The 11,722-nt window shown below is 37.3% G+C and overlaps 1 protein-coding gene across 1 annotated transcript; it reads left to right on the plus strand.

Annotated features, from left to right (window-relative positions):
- The first annotated feature begins 2,868 nt into the window (after positions 1-2,868).
- Positions 2,869-11,692, plus strand: TRAPPC6B (trafficking protein particle complex 6B). The gene is made up of 6 exons (XM_004681916.2): positions 2,869-3,318; positions 5,901-5,968; positions 6,658-6,775; positions 7,548-7,631; positions 8,702-8,795; positions 10,571-11,692. The coding sequence occupies exons 1-6, from the start codon at positions 3,238-3,240 to the stop codon at positions 10,600-10,602; spliced, it is 477 nt and encodes a 158-aa protein (XP_004681973.1). The 5' UTR covers positions 2,869-3,237; the 3' UTR covers positions 10,603-11,692.
- The last annotated feature ends 30 nt before the right edge of the window (positions 11,693-11,722 follow it).

The raw sequence follows: 11,722 nt of genomic DNA on the forward strand, positions 1-11,722 counted from the left end.
GCAGGGGAGAAGCTGCCGGACTTAGTGACTCTGGACCAATGAAAAGTCGGCCAGGCGGTGTCCTCCCTCTCCGGTTAGCGGCGGGTGGCTGGGCTCCGCTTCTAGCGCAGGCGGCGAGGCGGGCTTCAGAGTCTCCGGCTCCTTGGAGACGTGGGCTCGCTAGTGTGCTTTTCTGTTCTGCTCCTCGTCCAACCTTTTTTAGCCAGTGGTGGGGCGTGCTTTGCGTCGTTTTAAATGTCTAATCATAGCAAGAGGGGGAGGAAACGGGTTTGTTTCTCTCTCCCTAATCTAATAATCTCTCCCGGGTAAAAGATTTGATTAAGAAGGGTGCGGCCATTCTGTTGGTGCGCATGCTCAGAAAGGGCGCAGAGGGCGCAGGCTCCCCTGCACTAGGTTAAACCAAAATGAGCACAGGGGAAGGGAATGGAGGGACAGAAGTCAGTTATCGTAATAGCTAACTATTTTGTTTTGCATGCTGAATGAAATGCCTTAAATATGCCTTATCCCTCACATACCAAAAGCCTGAATAAATTTCTTGGTGTCACTGATGAAGAAATTGAGACTGGAGGCTGCAGGAGTCCCTAGGTAGCTGAGAAACCATTCCATCAGACCCCTGGCATGACTTTACAACAAGAGAATTATGACAATGAGACAGATGAGGACGGACTTAACTAGAGCTGCTTGTTTTAAGATGGGAGCTGCATTATTGCTCAGTATAAGTGTTTTCCAGCTAATGATTGTGCTCTATTTGCATTACCAAAATGAAAAACAGTTTTGTTTTAGAAACAGATTATAACTCATGTAATTTAGCTCATATAATTTTCCAACATAAGTCACATTATAAATATTTGTTAGGTTCAAATTCCCCATCTCTCAGCCAACCTTCCTTCTTTTACTACACATCAGTGGTATCACTAATTCATCCAACCAATTAAATTTAACATCTACTGTATATCAACAATAATATCAGAATCGGCAGATAAAACCTGGAACAAGACAGTTGTGATCTTTGTTTCCATGAAGTTTGTGGGGTCCTAAAGGCACAAAGATCATTCAGAAAGTTATGAGCACCTACTATATGCCAGGCACTATTAAAGAATCTTGGGTACATCCATTCTTACCATACAAACCTCTGATTTTGTCCTTCCTGGGGATGTTTTAGATTTTCTACCTGAATTTGTATACCCCAAATTGTGACTTTGATCCCAAATAAATGCACTTTGTCTTTTTAATTGCCACCAGAATTTTTAGAGTGACACAACCTTGTGTAGTAATTAGGTAATACATAAAGCCAGTAGATCCCAATTCCCAAGTATAACAATGTTTTCATGGGAAAATGCGTTTAGAGTCAACCAAGAATTGAATCTATTATTGCTTTTATCAGATATATTGCTATGATACTGGGTAATTTAATAGTTTGCTTTATGGAAGTGAATCAGTGAAGTGCTATATTCAACATCTAGTAAACACTCCAATATTAGTTACCCCTGTTCTCTAAAATATTCTAAGAACCCCATGTTACTACAGTTTGAAAAATCAACCTTAGTAAATTTGACAGTCCATGCTCTTTGACATCATTTTAAAAAAGATTTATTTATTTATGCATACAGAATTGGGGTACAGGCCCAATTCTTGCAGGAGCGGTGAGAGGATCTGCAAGAGACAGTGTAGGGTGCAGAAAAGGCAGATCAACGAAATGCACTGCTGAGGGGAGCAGTGGACGATACAAGAGGTCTGCTGTGCCATGTGGGTCACCTCTCAGGTGGGGAATTGAACTTGCTCTGAAGTGGCTGTGCTATTGCAGTGCTGTGCTAATCCGCTGCAAAACCAGGATGATACATTAAAGAACAGGTCTCCTTGGTGGCACAGGGGTTAAAGCACAGCACTATGAGCTACCATTGTAGTAGCCAGGGTGCAGCCCCAGCCAAGGAGGTGACCTACATGGTGCAGCAGATCTCTTATCTCATCTGCTGCTGCCCTCAGCAGTACATTTCAGTAGATCTGCCTGAACTGCTCCCCACTCTGTCTCTAGGGAATTCTCTCATCACCCCCACTTCTAAACTGCACCCCAGTTCTTGTGTGCATAAATAAATAAATCTTTAAAAAATTAAAAAGACAGGTGGATTTTTTTTTTTTTTTGTGATGACTGAATAAATTGACCAAATCGCTGGGAGGAACATATTTTTTAAAATGCTTCTATAATTTCAATTATGGGATATCTTAAAATTCCTGCAAAAGGGTATGAAGAATTTAGATTGCAATCAAGAAAATTCATTAAGTTAAAGTCGGGAAGCAACGAATTGGAAGAAAAAAAAAACTGCTCTGTTAGTTAAGAAACAACTAATTATAGTCTAAACAATTTATTTAAGCCAGGGTCCGCCAAATTTAAAATGTGCATATGACCTAGCATATCCTCTTGCACCTTTGTAGGAGTTCCCACATTCACCTTAGGTTCTTAGAACTCATCCCAAAGTCTTTAATACTTCTCCATTTACCTGACTCTCCGATTAATTTATTTTTCTTTTTTATGTATCTCGTTCTACACTTACTCCATCCCCTTTATTCCTTCACCATGTCCAAAAACATTCTAAATCTGTTTCGCATACCTCAGCTTAATATTAAGCAGTGGTGGAATAATTTCTCAACATATCTAACATCTATAGCTGGTTTTTCACTTTAGGACCTTTCATATTGAGAATATGGCAGGAAGTGGGAGATCTGAATGAAGATAACATTTTTGTCACTTCTCCTAATTCTGAACAAATCAACACAGAAAAGGCCGCGAGAGCGCGCTTTGTGCTCATCTTTCCCACCACGCTCCGCCTCTCCATCACATGGGGGAGGAACCTTCCTCCTAACTGGGCATCCGCCGTGCCCCTCGGGAGGTAGCTCTGTGATCATAGAGCTGGCTGGATGCCGGGGTAGAGGGAACCGGAAGTTATTTTCGCCCCCAGTCCTGGGCCGGTCGGGTCCGCGGGCCGGCTTGGGTTGTTGCTTCTGTGGAGGCTCGTAGGGTCCTAGGGGTGCCCCCGGGGTGGGCCTGCTGTTGACCCGGCTCATACTAGTGCCAGCTTCCGGAAGCCCAGTGAATTCCTCGGTCTCCTAGCAACCTGGGACCCGGCTGCCCACTGAGGGAGTGGCGGCGCGGTCCAAACTGGTCTCGTGCCGGCCGGAACCCCCGAGCCCGGCCCACAAACAGGAGCTTCTTCCCGAGGAGCTTGGAAGAATAAACAGGAAATGGCGGACGAGGCGTTGTTTTTGCTTCTCCATAACGAGATGGTGTCTGGAGTTTACAAGTCCGCGGAGCAGGGGGAGGTGGTGAGTGCTGCCACACACCTTTAGATTTCTTTTGTGGTGACGCTTCTTGTTTTTCCTCACTGGCCTTTAACCCCTGTCCTGTCGTCACTCACAGCTGTCCGAGTGCAGACAAACTGGTATCTTAGCTGTCTTCCGTGTTCGTTCTCTTCTTTCCCCATCTTCTGTAATCTGATACTTTTTGTCCATTTCCAAACCTGTGTCCTGCAGACCAGACAATACGTTTAGTTTTGCTCCTACCTTGATTTGCGGCTTATGTTGACATTCCTGCTTAATTCTCTCACTTTCAGCACTTCCTCGTCTTCCGCAGGATAGATAAGCCACAGCCTGAGAACCCTGTCCCTCCAACCCATTCCAAACCCTCAATACCACTCCGGGGAACTCGAAGATAAAAGTCTTAATGAGATTTGAAGTTAAAATGAAGGAAAGTTTGCAGACATTACTGTAATAAGGAAATAGTTTAATTAATTGAAAAAATGCTCTGTGATATGTTGATTCCTCAACCCCATGCCTCACGGTTACTTTTAATGAGTGAGAGTGCTCACTCATTGAATCATTCATAAGATATTTACTAAACACGTATAATGGGTCTGCCACTCAGTGGATGAGGAGGACAGAATTCCAGTCCCGAAGTTATTGGGCAGTAGAAGTTCCATGAATAAAGTGTTAGGTGGTAATTAGGTGGAGAATTACGTGATTGTAATGGTCCTTATTACATAGTCCAAAGTTTAGTTCAAATCAGAAGCCCCTCTTTCTATAATGCTAATGTTGCAAAGGGGTAGAAAGTAGGAGAAGGAAGAACATCAAATGCAAATGTAAAGGTGTGAAAGTATGGTGTATTTAAATAGGCTTAAACATTTACTGTGACTATATTGAGAGGAGAGTGAGGAAGTATAGAGAGCTGAGCTAGAAAGTCTTGTGTGATTAAAAATTTCGATCTCAGTGATTTTTCTAAGGAAGGGACTAACACCCTCCCACTCCCTTTAAAAAAAAAGATAATATGATGTTTGAACTTGAGAATGAAGATTCTCTTTAAGGTCCATTATTGCATAAGTCTATCAAAAGATGAAGATCTGAATTAAGACAGGGACCGTGAGGAGGAGATCAGGTTTAATAGACAGGTAGAAAATCTAGGATTTGGATATAGAAAACTTGAAAATTATCCCCAGATGTTTAGGTTGGCTTCAACAGCTGGGTAGGATGGAGAGGGACTACAAAAGAGGTGAGTGCAGTTATATTTTGGACAGGTTGAGGTTTTGAGATGCTTATAAGGCATCCAGGAAACCAGGAAAAGGTACTGCCAGTTTGTAAGAATAGTGTATTAATCTATTTGGACTGCTGTAACAAAATGCCATAGACTGGGTAACTTATAAACAACAGAAATGTATTTCTTACAGTTTGGAGACCAAAACACTCAAGAGCAAGGCACCACTAGCAGCTTTCCTATCTGTGAAGGTCTATCCTGGATGTCTTTGGTCTGTGTCTGCTATGGCAGAAGAAGACAAGCTAGCACTGAAGTCTCTTTTACACTCATCCTATTTTATCCCTTTAAGGGCTCCATTCTTATGACGGAATGACTGTAGAATCTCCCAAAAAGTGATTAGCAGGAAATATGCTAACAGGAAATATTCCCAAATCCTGCCATAATGAGTCTTTAAGACTAATACTTATCTTCTGATGTCACTACTTGTTCATTCATTTTGGCAACTGTGAGTGTTCACTAATAAGAACCAATTTTTTTTTTAAGTTTTTAAAGGAAATTTAAAAAATTATTTTCCCTATGTTGATAAGTATGTAATTATTCACTTATGAAAGCTTTGGGGCCTCAGTGGTGGCCTAGGGGTTAATTCTCAGTGCTGCTGCCACTATCGCCCCCCATGAGAGCCTGACTTCAATCCCTAGCCCTGGAGCTGAGCCATATGGCACAGCAGACCTCTTTTGTCTCACTGCTGTGTTCAGAACATACCTGCCTATTCTGTTCCCCACCTTGTCTCTAGTGAATCCTCTCATAAATTCACTGTACCTCTGGCCTGCACCCCAGATCTTAAATGCAAAAATAAATAAATAAATAAATCTTTTAAAAAAGTAGACTCTACAAAAAACCTAAAATCGGATTTAGAGCCATAGCCCCATACGTGGAGTGTATGATTTCTTAGAAGTTCCATTTAATAGTGAGAACTGGTGGGCCTGCAGCTTACACACAGAACTAGAAAACTTGGATAATTCAGAGATATTTTGAAACACAAATGATAGAACTTAGTGATGTCACAAAGGGAATGACTGACAAAAAAAGAAATCAAGGGTGATACCAAATCAAGGGTGATACTGAGAAGACTTAATTGAGTATAAAAAAAAAAGTTGGGGGTGGGAGCATAATTTGGAAGAGGCTTTGGCATTGCAAATAGTTCCATGTGTGTTTTATTACCTTATGAAAGTGACAAATACTAAGAAAATATGGGGTGACTTATGATACATTTTTGTGTCAGTGAAAAATGATAAAATATATTAATATTTTCAGTCAAGGTTTTAAAACAACTTTCAAATACTAATGTTCAAGCATTCTAAAAGTATTATTTTTTAAATAGGAAAATGGACGCTGTATCACTAAATTGGAAAACATGGGGTTTCGAGTGGGACAAGGATTGATAGAAAGGTGAGCAGTATGGATTTGAAAATTTTCTTCCAGGTAGGTTATGACAAAGATGATCCATTTCAAAAGATTGCAAAAAACTTGAGATACTATAAATTTAATTTCCAAATTTTATTCTTTAGATCACAGTTTAAAATCTCCTCTTAGGTCTGATGCTATTTTTAACTCAAGTTCTTTAACTTCTATGTTTAATATTTGAAGACAGTATGTTTTATGTTTTAGACTGTTTTCTCCTTAAAACTTTGGTATGTTAAAACATGTGTCTAAAAATCTTGTTGCATTACCTACTTAGTAAGGCCTAACAGGGTTTTTAACCTACATGGGATTTTGTTTAAATACATAGATAGAAATGTCTTAGTCTGTTTATACATGTACTAATCATCCATTTTATATATAATTTTTTACTATTCCTTTCTCACTGTCTAAAGAGTTGAACTCTGATTTTGTTTTAATAACTGTCATGATCATGCCCAGCTTTTGTGTACACTAAAATGATTTGTACCTAAAATTAGAATTATTGGAATTTTAGCCCCATAATTATATAACAGGATGTGAATCCATTGAAATGGGAACTACTTTACTTGTTGCTTCTTTGTGACTGGATAAGTATTGCTCTGGCATTTGGGAATTGTGAATTATTGGCCCTTTCTTTGAGGAAGAAAAATACTCTTACTTCTAGTTGATCTTTTTAGGTTTACAAAAGATACTGCAAGGTTCAAGGATGAGTTAGATATCATGAAGTTCGTTTGTAAAGATTTTTGGACTACAGTATTCAAGAAACAAATCGACAATCTAAGGACAAACCATCAGGTATTTAGATAAATTAAGGCCTGTTTTTAAACTTTTTAAAAAGAAAATTATTTATGCATACAAGAATTAGGGTACGGGCTAGAGGTGCTGGGGTGAGAGGATTCACAGAGCTAGAGTGGGGAACAAAACAGGCAGAATGACTGATACACTGCTGAGGGGAGCAGTAGGCGGGACAGTTAGGTACCTTGTGGGTCACCTCCCTGGCCAGGGGTCAAATTCATGCCACAGTGGCTGCAGATGGCTTCATAGTGCTGTGCTTTAACTCCTTGTACCACCAGGGAGGCCCCTATTTTTAATTCCTGATACAAATGTTCTTTTAATGACTTTGTCATTAAAACATAAAATTTCTAATAAAATTGTGAACATAACCTTTTTTTTTCATATATAATACTGACTTTAGCTTGGAAGTACTTGCAATGCTACTAGGAAAAAATGATTATTGTCTTTTAGATAGGTATTAATATGTAATGGTTAATTTAATCTGGGTTTGTATTTCTGATTCCTTTATACTTTAAGTTCTTTAAGAATAGGCGCTGTTTTAGGAGTCTTTGTATCTTTACTACCTAGAGGTTTTCATTAAATATCAGTGCTATAAATACTGAAAAATCCTTCAGCTTGAACATTGCAAAACATTTCAGTGAAAGAAAATTTAACCAGTGGAAAGGAGAATTTTAATGGCTTTTAAAAAGTTAAAATTGTCTTAAAGTATAAGGATAATATTTAAGGAATAAATACTATATTAATTTTGGATATTTTTTGTATTTTTGAACAGGGCATCTATGTACTTCAGGATAACAAATTTCGTCTGCTTACTCAGATGTCTGCAGGAAAACAATATTTAGAACATGCATCTAAGGTATTTAATGGAATATAAGACCAGGTTTTCTTTAATGAAAAGAAACAAGCAGAAGTTCAGTGCCAATCACAACTGACTTTGAACTTAAAATAGATTTTAAAGTTATACTTTTTTGTGTAAACATTTTCCTATGAAATAGAAAACAAATATTCATCATTCATCATATAATTTAAGAGCTAGGTAAGCTTATAATGACCAGTTAAAGAACATCACAACTAATACCATTGAAATATTTATTAACAGTAGATTCTTGAATTAGCATATTAGAAGTTACTCAAGCTTCTAAAACTGTTATTAGCTATGCAAAATCATCAACTTCAGAATTTAATTTGTAATCCCCTTTAGTAGATTCATTTCTTTTCTTATATAGTTAATTTTTATTTATAAGGCTACATCTTTTATGTTACCTTTCTTTCTGGTTCCTGTAGAAATCATTATATTAAAGCAAGCTGGTAAGTTTTAATATAAGGGTTCCAAGGAAATGGTAAATTCTCATGGGGTGGTAAAAGCTGTTATTTGTAGTAAAAACTTATTTATAAAAATTTGTCCATACCTAAATTATCTTAACTGTATTATAGGCATAGTGGAAAGAACACACTTAGGACCAAGTAAATGTACATTTTAAACTCAATTCCACAATTATTGAATTGGAAAGGCTTAGAAATGGGCAAGGACTATAGGCGGTGAAAGCCTACGAGACAGCCCAAACACGCCACAAAGTCTAATTAGAACCTGACCTCTAGGGAGCACTGACATTAAGTTTTAAGCTACCTTTGTTGTCGCTAGAACAATATCTAACCAATTGCTTGTTTATTTTTGTCACTGTAGATTCAGAGTCCTAGACAAGAGCACCAATTGACCGAGTTTAAGTTGTGTCTGTGTTTTATTTGTCAAGTATCTGGGAAGTCTTTTTTAACAATCAGAATTTTCAGTATTAGAAAAATTCTTCCATCATCCTTTTTAAACAGCAATAACTTACTAATAGCTAGGTTTTACTAAATGTCATAATTAATAGTTTTACTATTTTAGTGAATCCTTAATTTTTTTTTTACATGCTTTGTTCCTTTTAGTATTTAGCATTTACATGTGGCTTAATCAGAGGTGGCTTATCAAACTTGGGGATAAAAAGTATTGTAACAGCTGAAGTGTCTTCAATGCCTGCCTGTAAGTGAATTCACATTTCTTAACAAATGTTTGTAGTGATTATTTTTCAGGTCTGGTATTTGTTTTTGGTTTTTGTTGACTTAGAGGAAATTAAAAATGCTTAAAACCATTTCATTTGCTGTTATCTATTTTAACAGTGTACGATCTGTAGCATACTTATAATCATTTTGATTTTTTCAAAATAATTTTGTCTGTTCTTAATTTATAATGGATTCTGACTTTAAGAAAATGTCCTAGGGCCTCCCTGATGGTTCAGGGGTTAAGTCTTAGTGATATTAAGCTATCACAAGCCACTGCAGCATGAGTTTGATTCCTGGCCAGGGAGCTGATCTACATGGTACAACAGACCTTTCCTATCTCCCCACTGCTCCCCTCAGCAGTTTATTTCAGTAGAGCTACCTGTTCTGTTCCCCTCTCTGTCTCTAGTAAATCCACTTACCACTGCACCACTGGACTACACCCCAGTTCTTGTATGCATAATTAAATCTGAGAAAATGAAAAAAGTGCTAGAAATGCAAATTTATGGTAGTTTAAGCGTGATTATTGACTTTTATTTATTTTTTGAAAAGATTTATTTATTATGGAGCTTCCATATGACCCAGCAATCCCACTCCTAGGTATATCTACCCAAAAGACACAAAAACACAGATTCAAAAAGACACTTGCATTCCCATGTTTATAGCTACTTTATTTATAGCCAGAAAGACATGGAATCAACCCCGATTCCCAAAAGTAGATGACTGGATTAAAATGATGTTTGCACAATGGAGTATTACTCAGCAACCAAAAAAAAAAATAAACACATGCCTTTTGCAGCAACATGGATGAAGCTGGAAGGGATCATGTTTAGTGAAATAAGCCAGAAAGAAAAGGAAAAATACTGGATGGTTTACTCATAGCAGGAGTATAAAGGACCAGGGGAGAAAATAATAAAATAATATTAATAATGAACAACTATATACCACAGACATTTTAGGGGGTGAATTGGGGAATGGGATCGAAAACGGAGGAGGGAAGTGCACTGGACTATAGTGATGGCACATGGGTGACTTGGTGATGGGAAGCCCACAGGGGTTACAACTGAGATGGGAAAGGCGCAAAATGATGTAAAAATAAACTATTATATCATTTAAAAAAAAAGATTTATTTGTGCATATACAACTTGGATATAGGCCAAAGGTGCAGTGAGCAGTGAGAGGATTCACCAGAGTCAGAGTGGGGAGCAGAATAGGCAAATCGACAAAATACACTGCTGAGGGGAGCAGAGGGCAGAGACAGGAGAGGTCTGCTGTGCCATGTGGGTCACATGGGGATGGGGATCAAATTCATGCTGAAGTGGCTGCAGCTAGCTTTGTAGTGCTGTGCTTTAACCTGCTGCACCACCAGGGAGGGCCCAATTACTGAAATTGTCTACAATACTTTTAAGACAGCAAATTCCCTTTTAACATTGAAAATGTCTTAACAGTTTTCTAAATTATGTAAAGCCAAGTAGTTTTTAATCACTAAACTCGTTTCTAGCATCCTTATACCAGAGGTACCACCCAAGAATAAAATTGAGTTAAATTTCTTTGTATTTCCTTTCTTTTCACAATGGTAATTAGCAGTCAACTATCATCTCATAAAAGAAACTGACTTTATCAAATACTGTGAAGAGTTCTTTGGCATAGCAAGTTTTATTACTAAAACTATTTCCTAAATAGAACAGAAAACTGATGTTTAGGCTTGTTTTTCTGTACCTAATACTAAAGAAACATTTTTCATATTATCTTTTTTAGGTAAATTTCAGGTGATGATACAGAAGCTGTAGAACATACTGAAAATACAAGGAAGACTTCAACAGTGTAAAGAGATAAATTATTCATGTATAAAGTATTTCCAAGTAGCAATTATTTAATTACATTGTTGGACGTTTGTATTGATATAAGCTATTTGCTAACTTATAAATTGAGATGTGCACTCTTATGCAGGAATAAGATATTTTACCAGTTTAACAAGGACCAGATGAAAAGACATTCTATCATAATCTACCTTCTTGAAAACATACAGAATGAAAACCTGATTTCAGATAACTAAACTAAACATCAAGATTAAGGACCCTTATTTTAAACATTCTTATTTGTTGATTGAGATGTGTATTTAACTACAAAAGAAGCAAAATTCAGGATTTGATATGATAAATTGGCATAAAGTATGCATCAATTAGAACAATCGGTATAAGGATGAACAGATTTTATTTTATGAGTTTGTTTTATTTTAAAAAGTAAACAGTACACTAAAACTTAATATTTTATCTTATTCCTTACAGTTTATTCCTGTTAAGAATTTTTATGCCTGTGTAAGGATTTCATGGTATATGTATGTGTGGTGGTGCAGATATGTATGTCATATTTGACTGCCTAAATTGCTAAAAAATTTATTTGATAAATAGAATTCAATCCTTAAGAACTCCATTAATGTAAAGTGAAATATAGATTAATTTAAATGTGAAATCGGTGACTTTAGGGCCAAAGAATATTAGGTATTTTAGAACAGAATTTTTATACTTAACTCCTGTTACATTCTACACTTTCAGTTTCTCTCCCCATACATAGAAGGACTGGAGATGGTTCTAACATCTTTATCCCCTTGTTTACTCTCCCTAGAGGGCAGAGGGTGGATAATTAGATTACTCACACCAACATTCATTGGACCATGTCTTCTCAGTGGGTTGAGATCCCTACTCATATCTCTCTCATTTTACTCTACCTGATGACCATGAAAGGAATAGCATGAAGATGAAAGCCATCACACTGAGGACAGCAGGATACAAATTGTGCTTCTGGTCACCTCTGAACTCTGTGAGATAATAAATTCTTCATATTGTTCAGTTCATACTTGGCTTTGATTTTTGTATTTGTATTTACTTATAACCAAAAGAAGTTTCTCTT

This window comes from Condylura cristata, unplaced genomic scaffold (assembly GCF_000260355.1).
Source record: "Condylura cristata isolate star-nosed mole 26May11 unplaced genomic scaffold, ConCri1.0 scaffold00013, whole genome shotgun sequence".
Classification (NCBI taxonomy): domain Eukaryota; kingdom Metazoa; phylum Chordata; class Mammalia; order Eulipotyphla; family Talpidae; genus Condylura; species Condylura cristata.